Source organism: Antedon bifida, chromosome 5 (assembly GCF_963402885.1).
Source record: "Antedon bifida chromosome 5, ecAntBifi1.1, whole genome shotgun sequence".
In the NCBI taxonomy this organism is placed as follows: domain Eukaryota; kingdom Metazoa; phylum Echinodermata; class Crinoidea; order Comatulida; family Antedonidae; genus Antedon; species Antedon bifida.
The window spans coordinates 20,448,888-20,475,970 of record NC_136230.1 but is presented as its reverse complement, the minus strand read 5'-3'; the positions used below and the strand labels follow the sequence as shown (position 1 = coordinate 20,475,970).

The 27,083-nt window shown below is 34.3% G+C and overlaps 1 protein-coding gene across 3 annotated transcripts in view; it reads left to right on the top strand.

Annotated features, from left to right (window-relative positions):
* LOC144843744 (tripeptidyl-peptidase 2-like) overlaps positions 1 to 27,083 on the top strand; it is a 117,795-nt gene that overhangs the window by 37,479 nt on the left and 53,233 nt on the right. For all 3 annotated transcript variants that reach the window (XM_078700668.1, XM_078700667.1, XM_078700669.1), the window contains 6 exons: positions 1,220 to 1,347; positions 4,823 to 4,922; positions 9,423 to 9,687; positions 10,120 to 10,291; positions 13,586 to 13,743; positions 21,418 to 21,601. In XM_078700668.1, the coding sequence (XP_078556794.1) occupies positions 1,220 to 1,347; positions 4,823 to 4,922; positions 9,423 to 9,687; positions 10,120 to 10,291; positions 13,586 to 13,743; positions 21,418 to 21,601 (1,007 nt within the window). The remainder of the gene's footprint in view (positions 1 to 1,219; positions 1,348 to 4,822; positions 4,923 to 9,422; positions 9,688 to 10,119; positions 10,292 to 13,585; positions 13,744 to 21,417; positions 21,602 to 27,083) is intronic.

The following is a 27,083-nucleotide window of genomic DNA, read 5'->3' as shown; positions in this document are numbered from 1 at the left end:
CAAATCAATTCATCTTTTATTGGTCTAATTCATATAAAAATAAAAATCAGAAAATCTTTGTTAAAATACTCCAATACAGTAAATACAGAATCAGAAAAAAAATAAGTTTAGAAACTATGCAATTTGTTTTGGGTTTATCCACAGATTGCCTTAACTATACTGTGAATTGTTTTGAAAACACCTAGCCTAAGAAAGCGTGATTAATGTTAGTCAAATAATAGTCTTTTTTTGTATGTGAATGAGTAAAAATCTAGGTCCATGACCTTTTGATCAATGTCAATTTTTCCGACCACCGCCACAGCACACTGCACTTTGAGTTTCAAATTTTAACGGGAAGTAGGTGCTAAAACAGTTATGTAATGCCCGGCCACTCCCAGAATATTGTTTTCCCAATATTTTCAATGGACAATACACAGGAGGGGTAGAATATTTTCTGGATGGTACTGTATTTTTACAAACATTTTCAGCAAGATCAAACCACAATAAACCATGACACCAATTTTGTATGCATAACTTTGGGATTGCCACATTATACTGTAGCTCTCAAAATTTAATGTACAATTATTTTGCATGCAATTATAATCAATATTGAATATTTTTCACTCTTAAAAACTTCACTTAAAGACACTACGTTTTTTCGATCTAATTTAAGGTCACAAACTGCATTTCATGTAAAAATAAATACTATATGGGCATATTGTGATAATCTTTCTGTCTTTAAACGGTAAAAATGCAAAAAATTATAATAATATTCTAATAATTTTAACGACCCGCTATAAATACCAGCATGCATGGATTGATATTTTCATTTTGCTTCTGTGATGCACCCATTTTCGATCGATTGAAAAGGCAAAACAAACAAAAGAACCGTAAAAATACAAGGCCTTCTCCAATTTTACGGATTCTGTCAAAACAAGAAAGGCAATTAATTCAGCAACTAGACAATGCCAGGCTAGGTCTATAGCTAGCGTACTATGTTCGTACATTATCGCTGTTTACCAGCTACGTCTACAAAACTAGCCTAGCCTACATTCGATGCAAGCTACTTATGTAGTGCATTGTTTTTCTCTTTTTATTAATCATAAAACATACATTTAAGACAAGGAATGACCTTGTTTAATGTAATATATAATATAGTATACATTATTTTTACAAAACGTCAACAATTGCAGGGAAAGTGTCTTTAACAGCAATAGTTTTATTTTCTTATTAATTTCAGACGTGTTTGTGATATTATCAACGAAGCTGTTGATAAACACAACATTATTTTTGTTTCATCTGCTGGAAATAACGGTCCAGCACTTTCAACAGTTGGATGCCCTGGTGGTACTACTAATAATATAATTGGTAAGGACTCTGAAAAGTGAATAACTGTATCAAAATTAAAGTCAATTTAATTTTATATAACTATGTGGTGGCTTTGTTAGTATTACTGTATGTAAGATTGAAAATATAACATCAGCAAGCTGTTATCTGATCAAGCTGGTTTGATATAACCTGTTTAAAGATGTATTGTCTCTTGAAACACAAAAAAATGAAGGTCAAAATATACTAAATTTTAATTGGCCATATCAAAGTAATATTAAAGTTATTCACTTTAAGTCGAAAATTCGAGCCAAAAACAACAATTTTACATAATTAACAGCTAAATTAATTTGATTACATTTCGTCTGGAAATACTTTCGCTCGCGACTATTTCAAGTGTTTACTTTCGCTTACGACGATATTCCAGACGAAATGTAATCAAATTAATTTACCTGTTAATTACGTAAACTTGTTGTTTTTGGCTCGAATTTTCAACTTAAAGTGAATAACTTTAATATTACTTTGATATGGCGAATTTAAATTTAGAATATTTTGACCTTCATTTTTTGTGTTTCAAGGGACAATACATCTTTAAATATTTTCAGTATTTTTTGGTTATTGGTCTACAAAAATGTATGTACAGTATTCAGTTCTTATTGAATGCCATCTTGAATGTTATTGTTATATGTCAACCAAAAATAGAACCACCGACTGAAACAGCCACCAATATTATGTAATGCCAATACTGCCGCAGCTACAATTAATGTATTTCTGAAGCCCCCTTCCCATGTAGCGAGGCAAATTTTGTTAAATGACACCCCCAGATGGCCTGAAATGATACTTGGCACGTAGAATTCATAATAAATGGCACCTCTAATTGGCCAGAAATGACAGTCCCTTAGCATGCTAGTAATCAGCAAAACAATGAACACCCCTGGCTATGGGCCTGATATAATATATAAAATCGGAATCAGAAAATAGTGTTTTATAATACATTACAGATTTTCAGTAACTTATGGGTTATTAGGTTACAATACGTCGCGAAACCTGTTACACTTGGCGACTGACGCGTTTTAGTCGCCGGTGAACACGTTCTTGTAATGTCTCCCCTTGGTAAATTATATGTGTTGAAAAATGCCGAATCAATTTTATACACACAATTAATGCAATTTGTTTAGGCCCAACTAATATTTGAGATAAAAATGTCAGTATGATTTACATGTAACATCATGATTTGCACTGTACAACAACAGCAAGTCCCATTCCCTACGTTTTTTAGATATAATTTAAGGTCAAAAATAAATACTATATGGTCCTATTGAGATAACTTTTTTCGTCTTTAAACGGTTAAACATGTTAACAATAAGTCAATTCTAATAATTTTAGCGGCCCGCTATAAATCCCAACATGCATTGCGCGCGGATTGATATTTTTGTTTTTCTTCTGTAATTCACCCACTTTTCAATCGATCGTGAGGCCAAAACAAATGGAAGACTCCTAAATTTTCAGCTAAAATACCGGGTTTCCCCCAATTTGTATCAACACAGTCTGGCAAAAACTAGAAGACAGCAACTATACAATGTCAGGCTAGGCCTATAGCTAGCGTACAATGTTCGTACATTACCGATGTTTACCAGCTAGGCCTATAAAACTAAGCCTATAGTTGGGCTAGGCCTAAAGACCGTCCACGAGAGGACATTTAAGCGCCTTGAGCACTTTAGTGGATATGTGCGCTGTATAAATCTTATTATTATTATTCACCGCAAGCTACTTAGGTAGTGCATTGTTTCTCTCTTTTTATCATAATTTACCATAAAACGTACATAAGACAAGGAATGACCTGGTATAATGTTTTTAAAGTAATTTAAATTGCATTATTTTTACAATAAAACGTCACAAATTGTAGGGAATGGGTCTTTAAATCTTCATGAAATTGCTTATTCATTTTAAGCTAGGCCTACTGTAGCTAGGCCATGGAGGTTAAAAATATTATTTTTTACCTCCATGGCTAGGCCGTTTACTCAGCCTAGCTAGCTAGGCTTGAATTCATGTCTAGGCCTATGTATTCATGTGAAAAGGCTTGGTCGTTTTTAAATTATTATTATTATTATTATTAAAAAAGAAAAATAATGCCAAGACATTTTCTTTTCAAAATGTTATCAAATTTGTGTTACAACTTATTTTGGCGGAGTATGGATTATGCAAATCTTTTTTTTTAGGAAAATTATTAACATTTTAAATTTATCTTTGACTACCAAATGCATAACATTGCTAAATAATTCATGAATAAAACTATATGTCTTCATTAGAACCTATTTCTTCTCTTCAAAATAAGACCAAATTTGACCATTATGAATGATCGGTTTCAAAATTATGAATAAATTAGTAGACGGACTCATCCGACGATGACCATATGGGGCCTAGGCCTATCGGGAGCCGCTCCGTGTTTGGTGTTTGTTCACCGGGAATGTTAAAAACTCGAAAACTTAAGATACCAAAACAAGTTTTGTATCAAATTGTTTGTCAAAAGCTATGCTTCAACAAACTGACCTTTGCGCAGAGTTTGAAAAAATATATCTCATAATGCATCTGACATGTCAGGGTTCATATTAAATATCAAAGGTAAACAACATGGCGTGGCCCTCAAGAGGACATGGCCATGACTTTTCTCCGGTAGAAAAATCACATTTTTACATGGAAATATGATGATTTAGACACGGCAACTGATAAATAATCTTTATTTATTGTATAAAAGCTTCACAATAGTGATTATTACAAATAATGATGGATTTTATACGATTTTACGTTGTATGTTTAGGGCTAGATTCATTCAACACGTCTATCACGTTTTGTACAGCCTGCTTCAAAAAACTTTTATTTTCAAACCCATTATATTTGGAAGTTGTGAGTATTGTGTATAATTAATTCATCAAACTGCGCATGTAAATTCGATTTACTTTTTATTTGTTGACAATTTCTTTACAATAACCTTGATTTTTAACCTAATGGGCGCTTTAAGCGCTTATTTGGGTGAATCGGTTAAACGTTACTTTTTCCTTCAAATGTGTACAGTAGGTCATTAATGTTGTACAGTGTGTAGCACACGGCACGCTCCATATATACTATTGAACGATACGAGTGTCGGCTGTTTCAGTCGGCGGCTGTTTTCGTAAACCAAAGTAGGCGGTGCTTATAATTGAATTTTTGCCACAGAGATGTGATTCTTAACCACAACCGGCTTGACATATTTTTTTTGTAAGTCAAAAAATTGTTTTCCTGTACAAAAAAGCTTAACATGCATTAGAACCATTAATTACCATACAGTATTAGCTATCACTTTCCAAACGGCATGCTTAATTAATCAATCAAATGGCAAGGACACACTCTCTTATGTATTTTATTTTATAATGGAAAACACCTTCCGTAGCGTTACAACTCTAACTTTTGATCAAATTTCTTGACAGGTCTTGAGCTGTATACTAACTAATTATGAGTATGATTTTGTTTTGGATATTAGGTGTAGGTGCTTATGTTTCGTCTGAAATGATGACAGCCGAATACTCCATATGGAAGAAGTTGCCTGGCATGCAGTATACATGGTCATCTAGAGGACCTACGTAAGTTTATAAATATAAATTTAGTCCTGAAAGTTTGTACTTTTTGCAGTGAAATTTGTGATTTGCCTTCTGTTTGTATTTTTAAAAACAGCTAAAGGCCCATTTTTTTGTCATTGGTTTTCATTCATAATAATAAAATAATAGTCTCACAGCGCAACATGAAAGAATAACTATAGAAATAGGTGAGTTTTCAGGAGAGTTTTGAATTGAAAAGGGAATGGAGTGTAACGAATGGAACGAGGAAGTTGGTTCCAGATCTCTGCTCTTTAACAGGCAACCAGTGAAGTTGTGAAAGCAAAGGAGAGACATGATCAAATTTCCTTGCCTGAAAAACAAGTTTAGCAGCCCTGTTCTGAAGTAGTTGAAGACGCTTAATATCTTTCTCATTCATGCATGCCAAAGATCCTGGTTCTCCTCTAGCTGTTTTCTTAGATCTTTGACTCGATCTTCAGCACTTTTTAGTTGCCTTTTCAGTGACAGTACTGTATTGGTTTGATCCCATGAGTTTGATGTTTGGATTTCGTTATCTTTTGATTCAATCACTGTTTGGCATGATGTTGTAATCTTAGCGTATCAACATAATGTTTTCCGGATTGGTGTTGATGAAAGCAAACATGGAAAGTTATTAATCCGGGAGCCCATGAAGATTTGTTTAGCATTGCGAGTACAAAAGGTCTGAGGCATAAAATATGTCAAGTGGGGTCCAGGGACCATCAAACGGCCGTTCTTAAGTTCCCGCCCCTGTACCAACTCTAGGGAGGGGCACTCAAAATACCCCAAAATTTGATTTAATTAGCATAATCGAGTACAGGCCGGGTGGCAATGTCAATGTGCCGGGTGGCAATGTGCCGGGTGGCAAAAGGCCAGGTGGCAAAATGGCAGACCGTGAGAACACAATGTGAAACCAATGCTAGAATGTTTATATTTAGAGACAACTGAAGATCCATCACCTGTATGCCTACCTATTCCGCTTATTATGAAAACCACTAATAATAATGTAAAATATTAATGGACGAAGACGGAATCCCAAAAAGATGAAGATCTTGTGGCAGGATTGAATGGTGTTATTGGTAGCAAAACGACCAAATACACCTTGCTGGTAAAAAAATTAATGTCCGTGAGTTTAAGAAGTAAAGGAAGGACAAATAAATGGGAGTAATGCGACAGTGGATGGGCGCCAGATATATATAGTATCATTTTTTGCAGAATGAAAGGTTACAGATGTTTGTTGGGTTGGCCGAGACAATATTACGATAGCTCGAATAAGGAAGGACGAGTTAAGGATAATGGGTTTTGAGAATACTAGAGGGGAGGAAGGAAGATAACCTAGATAGAATTCCAAGACACACTTTGTTCTCATTTTCTTAGAGAGTTTTCATGATGAGAGGCTGTTATTAATGATAACCCAATGGAATTTAATAGATTTAACTGATTTCATGGTTTTTAATAATGTTGTAAGTATGGACATTATTATAACTCCAAATAAGATGTTATGATTGGGTTGAGGGAGAGTTTGTTAGGAGTAAAGTAGTGGGACAAGGAGATAACATTATTACAGTATAATTAGTATTAAAGGTGTCAAAAGAGTTTTAATGTTTTCATACAGTGGTATGCATCCGTGTAACGAAAAATTAATTTTGAGGAGCGGTGAACATTAGCGATGTAAAGAGTGAAAAGGGGCATCAGGTACTGATATTGCAGTCATCCTGCTGTATCAGTGTGGTTAGATGTTGGAAGAAAAACCGTAGATACATCAGCAACACCAATGTACGAGTTACTTTGACATCAGGTGTGTGTCGCGCTACCATGATTCCATGCCTTTACGGGTGTGACTATCCCAGTTCATTTCTTCGTAAAGGAAAGGCCAGATCCGTGCTTGTCATGTTGAAAAAAGACAAATAGGCCCAAAAAGCTTTTAAGGAGCTAACTAAAGAAAATGTACAAAGTCAAAATAATCAGAAGATTCATAAAATATCCCTATCATATAAGGAGCCAAGAAGTAAAACACCAAGTTGACACTAAACAAACATAGATAGAAGATCTTTGAAAAATGTTACAGACCAAAATCATCATCAAACAATCCATTGGAAAAGCTGAAAACAATAAATAGCAGTTCAATTCCACTGTGTGAGGCAGAATCGAGCAGTGTGAAAATGCTGATGTTTGTGAACACCCATGTATCAAACGGCTGGGATCTGGAAAGTGGATATGACATAAAGGAACCCAGGTGCCAGGCCAGGAGAAAATGTGATGAATGATAACGACGTTGACAATGCAGTCTCTTTTGATTAGTTTGCATGTGATTGGTAGTATTAAAGTTTTGCTACAATTCATAATTTGAAACTATTTAGACATAATTATCTTATTGTCATTTCATTGCCAGGATTGATACGTACTGGAATTAAATTTTGTTTAAATTATATGTTTACTTGAATCTTAACAGAATACTACTAATTTTAATAAACGTTTTCAAAATGCAAAGGTCTCTATTATCTACGTCTTTTAAAAGCATAACTTAGAATCTTTATCTTTATGGGGCGTTAATGCTAAATAAGTCTTAATAAGTATATATAAGTTTATAGCATATATAGGCATGCTAATTAATATGCTAATTAGCAGCTTTCTTGATTGAAATTAGTTGGCAGAAGTTGCCCTTTAAGGAAGATAAATCTGTGTTAGATACTGAAAATAAATATTTTATAATTTTCTTCAAATGTTTAGGGCTACTAAGTACAGTATGCATAATCAGGTTTTTTTGCAACAGAACCTTTGACCCTTTCTTAAGGGGTCATGGTACAGGATTTGGCACTTAAGAATTACCTTTTCTCGGTTGGGTAAACGTACTTATTGTATTGCCGAAGGTTTCATCGATGTACTCGATTATGCTAATTAAAATGTTAATTAGCGGTAATTAATGGCTTTCTTAAGTGGACTAGGTACAGGAGTTGACACTTAAGAATGACGGATCTTCAATTAGACTCTAAAAATAAACATTTTTGCATTGGTTTAATACATGTGTACTCATTATGTTAATTAAGTCTAGGTGGGACATATATTGACCTTTGACCCTTTCTTAAGGGGTCATGGTACAGGATTTGATACTTAAGAATTACGTTTTCTCAGTTGGGTAAACGTACTTGATTGTATTGTCAAAGGTTTCATCGATGTACTCGACCATGCTAATTAAAATGCTAATTAGCGCTAATTAGTGGCTTTCTTAAGTGGACTAGGTACAGGAGTTGACATTTAAGAATGATGGATCTTCAATTAGACCCTAAAAATAAACATTTTAAGATTGGTTTCACTTATGTACTCGATTATGCTAATTAAATCAAATTTTGGGGTATTTTGAGCGCCCCTCCCTAGAGTTGGTACAGGGGCGGGAACTTAAGAACGGCCATTTGATGGTCCCTGGACCCTACTTGACATATTCTATGACTCAGACCTTTTGTACTCGCAATGCTAAACAAATCTTCATGGGCTCCCAGACTATATCTATTGTGTTTATAAATTCGTTGTATCCATAAAAACTAGAAATTGAAGTGAATGAGCCAAACATGCTTGTAATTGTAGAAGCCAGGTTAGACATTTTGAATCAGATTGCAAAAAGGCTAGCTCTAAATCTTTTTTTGATATATGGGAACCTGTAATTTCACCCCTAATTTACATATTTTATATAACTTGTACTACTAATTTGTATACTTTCGAGGTGAGTATACTTGTGTGATTTTGAGTTTCACTAAATGGTCATATGCTGGCTATTAGAAACCTGTATCTGAGTCATTTGAGGGCAAAACAAAGTCTCTACAGATTTTTTAGTAATTTATTTTATATTTTATATCAACATTGGTAATCTCAAAAAAATATGTTATTAAATAGTAGTTCAAACACCTTTAAAAACTTGGTAAATACCAAAATAATGTATATTACAACCATTGGTTTGGCCAAAGTGGGCCGAAATCGTCCCACCAAAAGTGGGCTGAATCATCCCAGGCCGAATCGTCTCGGGGCTGAATCATCCCGGATTCAGAGCATGCTTGCTCTCTCCTATGAAAACCTGGGAACTTTTAGTATGTTGTTCCAGAAAACATTGTGGACCTATCCTGAAAAATTCAGCTTCAGCATTAAATTTATTTATTTTTTTTTATTTTTTCTTGTTTTCTTGTAGAACTGACTTTTAAGGTGTTGCGCTATTACATAAGTCTTATTCCTCAAACGTCGGAACTTGTTTACTTAAGCAAGGATTGGCGTTTTGTGATCATAGGTTTAAACTTGGAGGTTACCCATTGCTTATCATTATTATTCTCATTGAGAAGTGGGACTTAATCAAGTATCTAAGGCATGAGATCAATGCAGCTATCAGGGGCATACAAGTCCTGCCAACATGTATTTGAGTTCAGCTGCAAAAGTTTCTTTTGGCTGGTGCACTTATTATTATTATTTTTTTAGAAAATTCCTCATTATATTCCACAAAGTTAATTGTTATTCTTTATTCTATAGTACTGATGGTGCTTTAGGAGTGAGTCTGACAGCTCCAGGAGGTGCTATAACATCTGTACCTAACTGGACATTACGTGGCAGTCAATTAATGAATGGTACATCTATGTCCTCTCCAAATGCTTGTGGGAGTATAGCTTTGATACTTTCTGGATTGAAAGCAAATGGAGCTTCATATACTACATTCAGTATTCGGAGATCTCTTGAAAATACTGCTCTAAAGATAGATACAATTGAAGTATTTGCACTAGGTCAAGGTATGATTCAGGTGTGTGATTTTATTTTTGTTTTTTCCTTCTTCATATTAGATAACACTGAATCACTTAATTTGTATCATTTAAGTGGTTTGTTAAACCAAAGAATTCTATTCATTTAACATACTAGTAAATTAATTGAAGTGAACAAAGTTAGTACAGCTACACTGTTATTTATATCTGCAACGAAGATACATTTTGGGAAATACCTGTCTGTACTGTATGTGCGCAACAAAGAATTACAGTGTTGTCAGTGCTAAGAGTTTGTTTCTTGTAATTACACTACGCCACTAAATCATGTCCTAGTATGAAATGAAAGAAACAAAACCCTAGCAATGCAATTGCAATAATAATTGTTTTCAATATATGTTCCCTGCATTTTCTTTGCAATCTGCCCACTAGGTATTTATACTATATGTAAATATAAATTTATTTATTTCATTTAGGTCGATAAAGCTTTTGAACATGCTGTAACAAATGTTGATGCTCCAGAACGTAATATTAGATTTAATGTGACAGTGAATGGTGGACGTGGAATTTACCTACGTGACGCATTGCAGCAGAAGCAACCCAGTCGATTCCAAGTTTCAATTGAACCTATATTTAGTGATAGTACAGGTGAATTTATTACTTATTTATTTTTATAGTAAAACAGTTTGGTCTACTCTCAAACTTGCATAGAAGGCAACGAAGAGAGTCCAAAGTTACGTTTGTAATGTTGAGAAGAGACAAATGACATCACTAACATTTTGCGAGTTTGGTATAAATTTGTAAGCAAAGTAAACTGTTTTGTGTCATATAATGTATATAACTGTATACATAGGTGAAATTACGGTACCCATATATACTGTAAAGCCCAACATTTTCGCACCCCCTTTATTTTCGCGACTTTCACGATTGAACAACGATTGCGAAAATAAAGGGCAGGCGGAAATCGCGAAATTCCCGACGATGTTGTTTACAGTCGATCAGGCCTAGTCTAGGCTTAGTTAGACAGGGCTAGCCTAAATATGGAAAAAATGAAAATAAAATAGTTACGATAAACTTCTAATTGTGTATTCTTTGTACCCCGATTAAAACATTTAAATAAATTGCAACCAACCGAAAATGCTAGCTAGGCCTAGGCCCTACTCAGCCTACACTGCCTTGCTCAAAACAATTATGAAATTCCTCCTCACAGCACCGTGGGAGGATTGATCGCTAAAATAATGTTCGAATTGGAATAAAAAACAATTCTTAGGTAATTTTTTATGAAATGTATAGTGTACTTGCTTGACAAATCCTTTGTCCATTAAATCATATAATAAGTTGTAATGTGTCCATAAAGTAATAATTCTACGTGCGTAAGAAGCCTAGCTTGTGATGTGTAGCAAACAGCAAAAATACCATTGCCATGCTCTCCATCACCACAGAGATGCATCCGGCCGGCTTGCGTCCGTTCGTTGTTATTTTGTAGAAACAACAATAATTTGGTAAAGTACATTAATTATGAGGGTTTTCACTATCTAAAAGCCTATTAAACATGTGCATCACCCACTGTGTAGCCAAAACATTTATTTATTTACATCCCTAAATTTACAATTGCGTATTCTGTAATTTTACTCGACGCTAATCAAATGTTGTTGACGTTCATCGCGGAAGGCAAAATACATTTGCCAAACTCAACTCAAATCGCGAAAATAAAAAGTAGTTGGGCGTTACAATATACTAATTTTTTAGCATGACATCATCAAAATTAACATGAAGATAACAACTTTGGAAAACATATTAAAATTTTAAATTAAAAAATGTTTAAATTAAAATTTTAAATTAAAAAAAAAAAAAGCGAAATGCAATCTCTTTTAAAATGTGATGTACTATTATAAAAGGAGATGAAAATACTCCGTTTAAATTCAGCTGGCCAAAATGAACATTTTGAATTGCACAAAATGAAAAAAGTAACGTAACAATCACAAGGGTTATCCGCCAAGTATGGAAAACCAAATTTATCTAAACAAGCTGCTTTATAACAGTTAATAAGTGTATAATGTGCAAGCTAGGCCTGATCATTTTTGCTAGTTATTTGAACAGCAATAAGTTCATTGTGCTGGGAAATGAAGTGAATTTCTGATCAAACAGCGGCTTGTCAAAAACAATTAGGGAATTTACCTCCAAAAATATCTCAGTGTAGACCATTTACATCGACAACGAGTGCCTCTGCCTCACAGCCGCACATCACATGGAATAACGGGAATAACATCAATTTTTACTGGGGTCCCTCAAGCATGACCTTGCTGGGTCCTCAAGCATTTTAGGTTCATTTTTATATCTTAAGTAATTTGTTAAGGATGATAATCAATATTGAAAAACATTTGCAAATCAAATTTGTTTAAAATGGATTCAATCTTTTGAGGGCACAATATAACAACAACAAACAAAGCCATGGCTGTGTAAGGAATTCTGCTGTGTTAGACAAGCTACACACGTACGTGCATTCCCCCTACAGCAGTGACTGTTTTTATTGATAGAAAATACAAGAACATTGATATTAAACGCACAGGCTGTATATACTGTGTACTTTTCTAGTTAGGCCTTACATCTTGCTAGGCCTGCTAGCGTGGCTAGTGACCACCTGCATGCTGTACAGTAAAGTAGGCCTAGGCAAACACGGTAGCCTTTATAGCTACGATCTCTACGTATTTGGGGTCAATTTAAGGTCAACCTGGATTTTACGAATCTCTTTTACATATGCCTTTCGGTCCCGTACCGTACGTAAAATGAAGGTTCTACTGTACCATCACTCTCTGGTGTATATACAGCACCCGTCGCCATTCCCAGACGGTCTCCCAACCAGGCCCAACGTTACTTAACTTTGGTGATCTGGTGTTTCAATGCAGTATGGCCATATATTTTTCATTGAGTGTAAATTATTGTCGTCTGAACAGGAGTTTAGGTTAAGCTTGAAATTGATTTTATGTCCAAACACATCCATAGTAACTTCAGTAACCATCCCATAATTGTATATTTAATACAAGTGATAAACTTAATACTATGTTCTACAAATCTCCATAGATTAGTGTAGTAGATGATGTCTAAAACAAGTAATAACTACTATGATAATTATATGAAAAGGATTGCAAAAGTATTACTAAAATTAAAGTATAAAAGTAGGAACTCTACATTTTGTAAGATTTTTGAGTTATAAAGCGCTTATATAATCAAAAGATTGTCCCAAAGGACTGTGAGAAAAAAAACTATGATAGAGGATGCATTTTTAATAGGATCAGGAAGATTGTTCCACTAGGAGCTGCAACTGCAAAGGCTTGATCACCATAGGTCTTAAGGCGGCTGGGTAGAACAAAAAGTGCAGATGGATTAAGAGATCTTTTGCAAACTGAAGATCTATGTATAGTTTTAAAAATTGGAAATATATGATGGGGATTTTAGTTAGTTAGATTTTAGTTTAAAAATAATTTAATTTAAAGCATCTGGTAGACTGCCATTAGTTTTTCGACCACCATTTAGTTCATAAATTTCTTACTGCCTTTGTGTTGGTACACTGTTAAATACAGAAACACAAAATACAAATAAACTTTATTACTCAACAGTTTGTATTAAATAATAATTACAAAAATTAAAAAGTGTCATAGTCACATGCCACTGTATTATTTCAATCGACTATGACAGTTTCAAAAAATGTTTTACTGTGTACATTTGTTATAAGTCATAAAATCAAATAAATTTTGTTACTGATTAAATAAATAATATATTTGTATAAAATTTTTCTCTTTGCAACATCGTAATTTCAATTTCAATTGACCACAAGTTTAGCAATATACATACAAAGAACAGTACATACTGGTTGTTAAAATAAATATAAACAGTGTGGTATGGGTAATATATTTTAACCTTATTTCTGCATTTATTCTACAGATCCAAGGGAAAAAATTTTGTTACAACTACATTTATGTTTAGCTACAAATGTCTCGTGGGTTTCAACTCCAACCGTTTTAGAATTAATGAATACAATACGCAGTTTTTCAATTATTGTGGATCCTTGTGGACTTCCAAATGGTTATCATTTTACAGAGGTAGGTAAATTGCAAGTAAGTACTGTACAAGTAGACATGACCTCTTCTAGCAGAGGTAATCATTTTTTTTTTAACTAATTAATAAATAATTTAAACAAAGTTAGTATTTCCAATGCATTTTTGTGTTTTTCAATCTTTATTTAGCAATTTCATACTATTTTATTCACTTTTCAACTTGAAGTCTTGTATAAGCCTGTTAAAAGTGACAGGCTCTGAAAGTATTTTGCAATTATTTAAGTTGTTTCCATTGAAAATCTCTTAGGAAATTGTACTTTTGTTCACGAAAAATCAACTTTCTTTACGGCGCTTTTGTAAACAAACCGCTAACCCGAATGACGTCATGTTTGGTACCTATCTGTTCGAAAATATATCAGCTAAGGGATTTTTTTTAATCTAGCCAATGGAAATTGGTTTTATTAAGGTGTTAGGTTGCTAAAATTTCTATCAAGAATTTGTGAACCCTTGACTGTGATTGGCTATAGAGATAAATTACGCTCTCTATTTGGCTGATGAAACAGCATGGCTTCCACCATAGTTTTTCGAATTAACGTTTCAACATTTTGTGAATATTTATATAAACACATTAGGCAAAGAACATTCTGATTCTAAACCGCCCGGTGATATACTGAAATTTAATTAATTAATTTGAAACGATAAAGAAGAGGAAATCTGTGAGAGTGAGAATGAGAAAAAGGCAAAATACTGAAAAAATGACAATGCTGTGGGTATCAGTGTCTGGATCTCAATGGAGATACAAAAAAAAGCGAAAAGTTAAATCAAAACGATAAAGTAAAACAGCCAGAAAAGTTAGCAGAGCTTTCGGGCAACACTAGCCCTTCATCAGTGCAAGTAAAGGTACTTGGACAAGATAGATAGATATATCAGGCAAGCGCTTCCTGAGTGGATGTACAGTATCCTAGAGGTACAATATGCAAAATTGATATCAGAAGATAAAGGCATAATGTAATCTTATATATACTTCAGTGTCTGTTTTTGGTTATCCGCAGCCAATTGATCTTTGGTTGAATTTAACCATTTATTTTGTCATTTTATAAGTAAAAACATTATTTTTTCGTTTTTTTTTTCTATGGAAGTGATTAACTTTATTAAAACTACAAAATAACATATTCAAAGTCTGAAAAACATTATTTAATATAAAAAATAATAATCTAATAATACATTAAGACCACATAAATTATAACACATTCTTGTCAAAGCACAGAATAAGAATAATTTCTTGGTAATCTAGCATTTTTTGTATATGAGGATCATATAGAATGTGTTTTGCCACCCGGCCTTTTGCCTCCTGGTCTGAGAGTGTCATTTGCACTTCTTAATTAGGCTTGCAACAAAATTAAAATGAACGCTGTTGTCTCAATTCAAAATTAAAATGTGTAAATCATTTTAACTAATAAATTGCTTTTCAATGGTATAGACCCAGATGTTAGGTTTTAGGGCTATTGTTAAAGTAGCCCAAACTGAGCGGTGGCCACAGACCGGGTGGCAAATGGCCGGGTGGCAAATGGCCGGGTGGCAACAGGCTGGATCGCAACAGGCAGAGTGGCAACAGACCGGGTGTCAAATGGCCTGTAGGCAGGGCCTAGGTGGCAGTATGCCACATGTGGCAGGGCCTAGGTGGCAGTATGCCACATGTGGCAGGGCCTAGGTAGCAGTGTTCCACATGTGGCAGGGCCTAGGTGGCAGTATGCCACATGTGGCAGGGCCTAGGTAGCAGTATGCCACATGTGGCAGGGCCTAGGTAGCAGTGTGCCACATGTGGCCGGGTGGCAAAAGACTGTGTGGTAAAAGGCCGGGTAGATGACATGTGAAAAAAAAACAAATACACCTTGCTGGTAAAAGAATTAATGTCCGTGTCATTTGAGTAAAGGAAGGTAAAATAAATGGGAGGAATGCGACAGTGGATGGGCGCCAGATATATATAGTAGCATTTTTTGCAGAATGAAAGGTTACAGATGTTTGTTGTGTTGGCCGAGACAATATTACGATAGCTCGAATAAGAAAGGATGAGTTAAGGATAATAGGTTTTGAGAATACTAGAGGAGAGGAAGGAAAATAACCTAGATAGGATTCCAAGACCCACTTTCCATGAGGAGAGGCTGTTATTAATGATAAAAAAAACTGTTTTTTTTAATTTTAATTAATTAATTTTGAGGAGCATTGAACATCAGTGATGTAAAGAGTAAAAAGGGGCATCAGGCATCAGATTGCAGTCATCCTGCTGTATCAGTGTAGTTAGATGTTGAAAGAAAAACCATAGATACATCAGCACTACCAATGTACGAGTTACTTTGACATCAGATGTGTGTCTCGCTACCAGGATTCCATGCCTTTACGGTGTGTGTGTGACTATCCCAGTTCTTCATAAAGGAAAGGCCAGATCTGTGTTTGCCATGTTGAAAAATAACAAATAGGCCCAAAAAGCTTTTGAGGAGCTAACTAAAAAAAATGTACAAGGTCAAAATAATCAGAAGATTCATAAAATATCACTATCATGTAAGGAGCCAAGAAGTAAAACACCAAGTTGACACTAAACAAACATAAGCCCCTTTCACACAGAGCTGTACTTACGGTAATATTGCGATAATTCGTGAACACCGGCCTATGTATGAAAGGGTAAAAACCCTTTAATGCCGGCTTCCGTTAGACCACCTCTGGACCTAGTCAAATTGCGGTAATATTACCGTCACGGTCGTAAGCCTGATCTGTGTGAAAGAGTCCACACAGCTTACGCAGTGAAGCTTTCACAAACCAAGGTTAAATTCGGGACATTTTCTTTGATTGACTGTGGCAATTATTTTAGGCCTATTAAATTATATCAATATATATATTTGTTTAGGTTAGTGTGTAAATAATACAATGGAAGAATAAGGCCAATAATAAAAATAATACATATGTTGGTCCAAAGATTATTTACGTACGTAAGCCTAGGCCCTAGTTAGCCTAGTTCTAGCAGGAACATCCTCCAGTGCGCGCGCCTGGTGCTAGCTCATAACAGCTTCTGATAATTAAAATCACGTCTATTTGTAGGCCTAATAGATTTTGTTTCTGTAGAATTAGTCCGGTGGCAGGAGGGGGAATCGCCACTCGAAAGGGGAAAAATTGCCATCAAACTTTTCTAGACCAGAATTTTCCATATATTACGAATCTGGAAGGTAATCGATCAGGATAGGAAGCGTTTTCGAGATATAAGGGGTCAAAGTTAAAAATGGACCAATTATAACAATGTATTATATATAAATCCAAATGACAATGCTGTGGCTGGATCTTATTGAAGTTCAATTCGGCCTTTTAATACATTTGTATGGTTATAGGTATGTATTAAGTCACCTTATAAAACAAATACTTTGCAAATAAAGGTCAAATGTCAATATTGACCAATCACAACATTTGCATATAAAACCAAATAAAAACTCTGGCCATTCACTGATCCCCATCTATTTCTATTTAATGATCTTGGATTCATCACTATGTGTTTGTCTTTTCATTGTCAAGTTCTGCAAATACTGTATGTTTCAAATGTTTCAAAGAGTCGTTATCCAATCGAGTTCGAACAATACCATGAAAGCCCCAGTGGTCTAATGGTTAGGACATCTGCATATCAAGCAGGCGGTCCGAGTTCGAGTCTCGGTTGGGGCGACTTTTTCTCATTCTCACAGATTTCCTCATCTTTATCGTTTCAAATTAATTAATTAAATTTCAGTATATCACCGGGCGGTTTAGAATTAATGTTCTTTGCCTCTTGTGTATATATAAAAGTATCTCTTCGGAGATCCCGCCTCGTGAATAAAAATACTGAAAGATGAGGGCGTATCAATTTGATCTCTGTTGCGCGTGCGTACAACTGAGGACTAGTGCTGTTCCGCCGTACCACGCCGAGAATGTTAAAGAGTCGTTATCCAATCGAGTTCGAACAATACCATGAAAGCCCCAGTGGTCTAAGCGATAAAGATGAGGAAATCTGTGAGAATGAGAAAAAGTCGCCCCAACCGAGACTCGAACTCGGACCGCCTGCTTGATATGCAGATGTCCTAACCATTAGACCACTGGGGCTTTCATGGTATTGTTCGAACTCGATTGGATAGCGACTCTTTAACATTCTCGGCGTGGTACGGCGGAACAGCACTAGTCCTCAGTTGTACGCACGCGCAACAGAGATCAAATTGATACGCCCTCATCTTTCAGTATTTTTATTCACGAGGCGGGATCTCCGAAGAGATACTTTTATATACATAAACACAACAGGCAAAGAACATTAAGTCTAAACCGCTCGGTGATATACTGAAATTTAATTAATTAATTTGAAACGATAAAGATGAGGAAATCTGTGAGAATGAGAAAAAGTCGCCCCAACCGAGACTCGAACTCGGACCGCCTGCTTGATATGCAGATGTCCTAACCATTAGACCACTGGGGCTTTCATGGTATTGTTCGAACTCGATTGGATAGCGACTCTTTAACATTCTCGGCGTGGTACGGCGGAACAGCACTAGTCCTCAGTTGTACGCACGCGCAACAGAGATCAAATTGATACGCCCTCATCTTTCAGTATTTTTATTCACGAGGCGGGATCTCCGAAGAGATACTTTTATATATATAAAACCTTTATGTTTCAAACCTTTCATAAGAGACCACCAGGATTTCTTTCCCTTTTGAAAATATTTTATTTTTTATAAACATATTTCTACTGGATGACAATATCAACGTTGTCCCACAAAGGGGACATTGTTGTTTTTCAAAAGGTCCAGCATAAAACATAACAATATACATAATTATATAATACATAGTTTCTTAAAAATTGCTAAAATTAAACAGTCTAAAAATACTAAAATGTGAGAACCATACATTAAAAATACAAAATTATGATTAAAAATCCAAGTTAAAAAGATGTTCATAAAATTATTTAATACATAGTTTCTTAAAAATAGTAAAAAATGTTAAAATTAAACAGTCAAAAATAGTACTAAACTTTGAGAACCATACATTAAAAATACAAAAAAATTATAAAAAATCCAAGTTAAAAAGATGTTCATAAAAAAGAATACACCACATAAAAAAATACACTGAACAGATTTAATTTTTTTAAAAAGGTATTTCCCTAGAGAAAAAAGGTGTTTTTATAATTCGCTTTGAACGCATTAATGGAAATTGAATTTTGAATGTCAAAATGTATGTTATTCCATATGTTTGCCCCTGCGACCCTCAGTGATTGTTCTTTCATTTTATTCGTGTTTGGTATCGGGGGAACAACATTTAATGTCTCAGAAGCTCTCGTGTATATTAAGAGAAAAAATTATTAAGAGAATATTGCCTGTTTCACTAGTTAATGACACATTTATTCAGATCTATAATCTTGGTCAATAATGCTTTAAATGTTTACTTTTATTGGCTAATAACTAAGACCTAAGATTTATTTATTTTTATTCAGTTATAGCTCCTCAGAATGGTCGGTGACCCTATTTAAAATATGGAACCTGATTAGTTGTAGATATCAATTCATGTACAATTTGTACCTACATGATGTTTTGACGTCACCATATGGCCACTCGAATTTGAAAAATAGATTTTTTTTTCTCTTTTGTACTAGTTAATCCAATTTAATAGAGCGTATCGCGCTAATATGTTACGCATTTTCTCCTAGATTTTAATACATTCTTTCTCTATCAATTCTCTTTAACAAGAGTTACAAAAATTGTAATTTTTATTACGTCATCATATAAAAAAATTAGAATAACATGAGCTACTTAATTTCATCTATGCAGTATATTGTTCATCAGAATGAAAAGTAACCCACGTGATTAAAACTTATTATAGATTAGAAGTTGTTGAATTGTAGATATGAATTCATATACAAATTTTGTCTATCATAAGGCCAGTTGAATTCAAAAAGTCAGATTTCCATCTCTTTCGTAAAAGTTCATCGTGTTTAAACGAGAGCGCATCGCACTTTTACGTTCCCAAAATTCTTCAAATTTGTATTAATGTAATTATTTAGACTAGATGGTACGCTCGCTTCGCTCGCCTACCATCTAGATCGTGCCCACAGATGATTCTCGAATACATAATAATTTCAGCGTTAAAAAACTGGCGATTTCAAATATACGTACCGCAGGACAATAATACATGTCGTTTACAGGAACGAATAAATAGACACTGTGATTTATGTACTCAACTAAAATTAGCACCCTGGGAATTACTTCCGAAAGAGAAACTTGTCACAAAATGAGACCAATTGTTTAAGTCAAATTTAAACAAACTTAATTTGTGATTTGTATGTAACATTAGGGTTGAGGGATGGGGAAGAGGATGGGTGCAAAGAGGAACAATTTTTAAATATATTCTTTATCCATTTAGTCACGAAATATTAATTGTTTTCAATGATGATGTGGGTGGTTTAACTGCAATAATAAAGATTTGTACATAATATACGGCGACTGAAAACGCTAGCTCATTGTCCGTTTAGAAAAAATCTATATCCAACCTCTGCAGCACAGATTGAAAAAAAAATGGATTGAATTTCTGTTATGAGTATACAGTACTTGCCTTTACGACACCTGAGGGAATAGACACTTGTGGAACAGAGGTTGGAATGTTCCATTCATCGCAAATCAATACATTTGTATAAACGTTTAAATTAAATCTATCAAAATAGTATTTTGTAAAGAAAATCGGCCTGTCTTCAACATTATGATGCTGTACTCGAGCTGTTCAACCGGTTTTCAGCCATTAAAAACAATTATCGTAGGAGGAGATAGGAAAATGCGAAGCATCCTCGTATTATTGTCTGCGGGTATTTTTCAAGATGGACATCCATAAGACAGTGTATACCACAATCGAAAAACACCCCTATTTGGGGTAAATTGTTGAACCTAAATTCGTTTTAATTGTCAATAACTAATTATCGAACTCAATTTAATTAGTAAACAGGGTTACATTAGGTTGTTAAAATCGGTACCGAAAGTACAAACCAACTTTATATACCATCGAGTAAACATTCTAGAAAATAATACGCGATTTATCGAATTTTGCCCTTACGCAAATTTATATATAGATAATTATCTTCTGAAATAGATAGTTATATGTCAATTTGATGACATTATCGTGTTGGATTTAAAAGATGTGTCTCGTAATTTCATCTATGCTAATACTGTAACATGACTGTATGACACAAAATTGGTACAATTCAGCACTGTAAACATATTTAATTCATGTCATAGGATAGCATAATAATTGTTGACGTTCATATATTTTAATGTAATGTGCATGTTGCATTTCCGCGGATAAATCTATCTGATTTTAAAGGCATAATTTGGATGGCACTACAAAGTCAGAAACTTGAAGCTAAGTATTGGCAGAGGGTTGCACCAGATGCTTTGCGTTCATTCCATTCATTACTCTCAACAGCAACTAATGAGACACAACATGAGCATATCGTTTTTTTGCTTGCGAGCTTCCATCTCTTCCTGACTATGCACACTATGTGTTACTAAAGAGACATGTTCGTGTCCATACATTTGAAAATTTCCAGTTATTTACTCCAAAGCTTTATTACAGTAATTACTGTAAAAAACACATCTGTGGGAATATGCGAGCAAGGCAGGTGTACCCTCCAGTTAACCAAAATTTATATAATAAATAATGTTGATATTTTTTCAGATTCAAGCATTTGATGTAAGAGATCCTGCAAGAGGTGCATTATTTCGTATACCTGTAACTGTATTGGTTCCAGTGTCAGTTACTGATACAATCAACTATCAATGGACCTCTGATGTACTTAGCTTTCAAGCTGGTCAGATCCATAGGAGATTTATTACAGTTCCCAATGGTGCAACATGGGCAGGTTTGTGTCAAAATTTACTGTTATGTTTGCGTACCCTTTACACTAGCAGGGGCGGATCCAGCCTTATAGATTAGGGGAGGTGCTTAATATTTCATAAATGATAAAAACGATACGTCACGTTGCATAGAAATATAAATTATATAAATATATGTATACTATATAATTATTTTATTTTAAAAGACATAGCGGGGAACTTAAAGCCTGATTAGCGTCTGCCTAAATTCGCGCTTGTCTGGTACTAGGTACTGTAGTAGTACAGTACTCAAAACTATGATATGAATTTAAATTAAAACTGTAAAATGGCTGAAAAATATCCTCTTAATTTTTATAAATAATTAAATACACAATATGCTCATATTTTTTCAAATGCAGGCAAATGTTCACAATTGCACCTATTTACAAATAATTCAGATTTTCAGTATATCACTGGACGGTTTAGATTATTGTTATTTTGTTCTTATTCGCTTTGTTCCATTCCAAAATTCAAAACATTTGCAGAAACAATGCACTACCTAAGTAGCATGCGTCGAATGTCCTCTTGTGGCTGGTCTTAGGCCTAGCTTAGCTAGGCTTAGAGGGGTATCGTAGGAACATCGTACGCTAGCTATAGGCCTAGCCCGGCATCATTTCGTTGCTGAAATAATTGTCTTTCCTTTTTTGGCAGAATCTGTTAATACAATTTGGGGAAGACATGGTATTTTCACTGAAAAGTTACGGTTTATCATGATCGATCAAAAGTGGGTGCATTACTTTATGAAAAAAATATCAATTCGTGCGCAATGCATTCTGGTATTTATAGCGGGTCGCTTAAATTATTATTATTATTTTACTGGAATTTATAATGTTTACCTCATTTTCTTGAAGGAAGAAATAAATGTTAAGTTGAATTGAATTATTTTTCACATGTGTAACCATTTAAAGATGAAAAACATTGTCGCAATAGGACCATATAATATTTATTTTTACACAAAATGTAGTGTGTGACCTTAAATTAGATCGAAAAACGTAGGTCTAAAGGCTTTAACAATAAAAAAAAAAGTTTAACAAAAATTTAACAATGAGTCATCTATGAGCCATGAATTAAATGCAATAATTTCATTAAGGGCAGGCAAATAAATATCTAGACTTTGGTGAGTTAGTTTTCCGCACAACAACTGCTACATGCACGTATGATACAAAATGTGCACAGAAAAAGATTACGCTATTATGACTTGAAAAAAATAATGTGTCCATTTTATGTCATATAGTATATACTGTATACATACTACGAGTGTAGCATAGGTGAAATTACAGGACCCATCTTTTTTAACAACATATTAAAGTGTTGAAGAAATTTGGATACGTAGGATCGTGATGCCCGCTCTTTTAAATGTGATGAACTATGATGCAAAATATGAAATTCCAAACTTCAACTGGCCATATGATGACGTCACAACATCCGATAGGCTACTTTTACATGAATTTTTATGTACAATACAACAGATTCCACAATATGTTTTAAAGTGGAGCTCCACCCAGAAAATTTCTATTTTTCCTACATTTCAACTGTTATTTAAAAATATCATTCCTCATACTTTATATTTTTTTGTGTACGGTTTTCTTGAAAATCACACCTTTTCGCGATTTGGGGGATACCTTGTAATTACTATTCTTTTACATGCAAAAGAAGGGGTATATTTGAATAATCCTAAAAAATTAATTTCTTCACAAAAAAAAATCTTAAATTTTTCGAGATCTTTCTATTTCTGGTATTTTTATTGAGTATACATTTGCGCAATTTTGCCTAAATCGACGCTTCCCACAATTGGGTCAACTGGGGTTTTTAATATGCTAGGGAGTATGATCATGTGACATCTTTCACGATCACGTCACTACTCTGGCATGGCGATCTGTTGTCGTCGCGATATTGTTTTTGACAGGTGAAAAGTATATTAAAACATTCTGGATGTGACCCTATCATGTTTTCTGAGTAGACGGCCTAGCTAGGCCTAGGACTAGCTTAAAATTAATAAGCAAGTTAATTTAAAGATGACTAGCAGTAACACGTGCTCCACACAGTCTTTTTCTGCCTTAATATGTGGTTATATACTTTGCATGTATAATAAAAGCGCACTCTGATAAAAGTACTTTGACAAATTATTGAAATAAAAACAAATTATATCAAGAATAAAATTGTATGGCCATTGATTTTGTTATACACTATCACTTCACTTAAAATATCTGTAAGCTAAAAAATGAAAGCAATACTGGATATGAAACTTTACTTTTTGACTGTTCAGACTTTACGAAAATAAAAGACGCTAAACAAAAATTGTGCTGTGTGAATTAATTAGATGATCCGTGCAAACACTAACGAAAGTATAAAATACCAAATTATTATTATATATATATTATTATTTTTGGTGTTTTTCGTGGTGTATTCATTATTTTGTAATACAGTATACATATATATTTTATATTATGCACCCATTTACATACGATTTTATCAATGATTTTACCGGAAAAGGGGGTACAAATCAACATTAAATATCGTTGAACCGAGTTCAACTTCAACGTTGCGATCGTTAAAACTGAATGACCAAATGATTCATAAATTACGTCATAGTTTGTGAAAAAATATGTACGCACTGCCAATTCTTGAATTTTTACAATGTGACGATGTTTTTCACCTTTTTTGTACTCTTTTAAAATCTGATATTTCAAAATAACAAGAGTAAGTAAAACTAAATTATAATATAAAAAAAAACTTTAATTTAATGTTTGTCTTTAGTGTAAAGCCTATAGATTAAGATATCAGCGAAAACATGTCCTAGTTGGGTTGAAGCATCAAAACCTGTAACTTTTTTAATTTTTACTTGGGCCCGGCTACTCCTGATCAGCCTTGTAATTAAATTGTGGTCTAGCAGTAACCCGTGCACCGCACGGTTTTGTCTGGCTTAATAATTCGCATGGGATGCCTAAGTATAATAAAAGCGCACTTTAATTAAAAACAAACAAATTGTCAAGAATAAAATTCGGAACTATTTACAGCCATTGATATTGGTATACACGAAATATTCCTTTATTTTGAAATTTCTGTAAGCTACAAAATGAAAGCAACTGGGTACTGTGTGAATATTAATCTAGGGTGCGCATCAGAAAGTGAAAGCATGCATGAGAGGGACATGCATGTTAAGTCTGTCAATCAGTCGGCAGAATAAAACATTTTAATGATAAAATATGAATTGGTAAGATGTATTGGAATAATAAAACTACAGCTGCTTACGGACTTTGAAATCAACACAAAAAGTGCACATGGTGGTAGTTGAAATTAGATGTTTTTTTTTCCCCATTTAATTTTTTGTTTCCTATGCATGCAAAAATTTGGTATTATTTACAATAGGAATTATAATTAAAGTAATAATAATTACACAGCATTTTTTTATATTAACTGAAAGCTTATTTGCTGAAAAATAATTAAAAACCTTGATTAGTTCTTGATTAACAGTTTCAACAAGAGTGTTTTTTCCTATGCTTGGGTGTGGCGTCCGGGATTAATCTAACAGTATCAATAAGAGGTATCTCAACAAGTGTTCTACTACGTGTTTTTTGGATAGGTTATTTTGTATTTTTAATAAAGTTAATCACTTTCGTAGAAAAAACAATTAAAAAAATATTTTTTTCACTTATAAAATGACAAAATAAATGATTAAATTCAACCAAAAACCCATTGCTGGCAGCCAATTTGACTATTTTTTGCTTTAAATTACAGTTTCTTCAAGTACATTTTTTTCCATCCAATTTTTTGTCAAAATGGATATGTGATTAAAATTAGAATTGTATATTAAAAAAAAATTGTTTTAACAATTATTTTTTCAGGGGGACAATACATCTTTACGTATGAGCGTACCCAGGAGAGACAATAACCTTTTCGAGGATTTTAGAGAGAAAAGGGATGCAAGCGATAGGTTGAAAATTAGAAAAGACAGTATGATCAAGTTGTGGTTTCAGATTCAGATTTGATTTATTAAGTCATTCATACATAGTGTAATGATAATTGTTTTTCTTGGCAGAAAATTTCTTCAAAATAGGAAACTACACCAAGTTTCAGGGCCGATGGGAAAAGACCAGATGAAAGGGATGAGTTTACAAGTTTGCGAAACACAAAGATCATGGTCGTGGGAAGGTTAACCAAAATCTTGGTCGGAAAGAGATCCAAGTCACAGGATTAGTGCCGATAGATTTAACAACCTCGAGAACTTCTTCTAACAGATAAAACCTTCAATAAAAAAAGTGTTAACATCACTGGCCAGTTGAAGAGTGAACAAGAAGCTCCTTGGCGATCTTAAACAGGAGCTTTTGGTTTTGACCACAGCTGTCGACTTTTACTTGTAAAGAGGAGGTATGCTAAAACACGATGATATTCGGATCATTCTGTATGATCTTCATCTGTTTCAGATTTACGCCATTTACGTTTGAATTCATGGCATATATCATACCAATCAGATGATGTTCGTTCTGACACAGCTATGGTGCAAGCTAATATCTCTAAGCACGGTGAGGGATAAATTATACTCATCAATTGCAGAGTTGATTTCCATTGAGTCGCTGAAATGCGATAGCTTCAGTGTAATCTAGACGTTGAAGATATTCAAGATCTATGCTATCATACTTCCTGTATGTTATGGTCTTCTTTGTAGGTGGTAGTTTTTTTTTCCTCACTCACAAGTCTTTGGGAAATTGCAAATTGTCATGAGAAAAAAATCCTGACATATGACAGGACTTGAACCCAGGACCCTTAGATTGGTAGTCAAGCATCATAACCACCAAGCCATAACTCCACTTTGTCGGAATCGTATGGAGAAAGTAATGATCTGATAATGGATACGCATGTACTTGTAACTAGACCAGGGTTGTTAGTAATGATAAGATCAAGAGTGTGCTGAAGTTTATCAGTGGGAACATTGATAAGCTGAGTGAGATTGAATGAACTAATAATCTCGGAGAGTAGGATTGTATAGGTATTCACTGGATTATCAACATGGATGTTAAAGTTGCCAGTGATTATCATATTATCAGATAATGAATATTGCTCAACAAGAGTGGAAAACTCAGCAAAAAAGTGCATGTTTGGGCAAGGAGGCAGCCTGTAGATGATGAGAAGTGTGATAGTCTTCAATGGTGTTTTGATAATGGCTTCACATACTTCAAATGATCGAAATCCGACGAATAAAACTTGTAGCCATACGGTTGGCATGCTGCAATGAGTAGAGTGTCGTTGACTTGAAGCCATGTCTCAGTCAAGGCGATGACATCAATATCATAATCAACTACATATTGCTGTAATGGAGATTGAGCATTCCATACTGCAAATTTTATTTGGCGTTGGGGATCATCTGAGGATGGAAGGTCAACAGTTGGACAATGGTTGACCTTAGACTTGACCTTCTTACCAGCTCGACAGCCTCGATTTGGACGCCGGATTCCCAACTCCTTCAATATA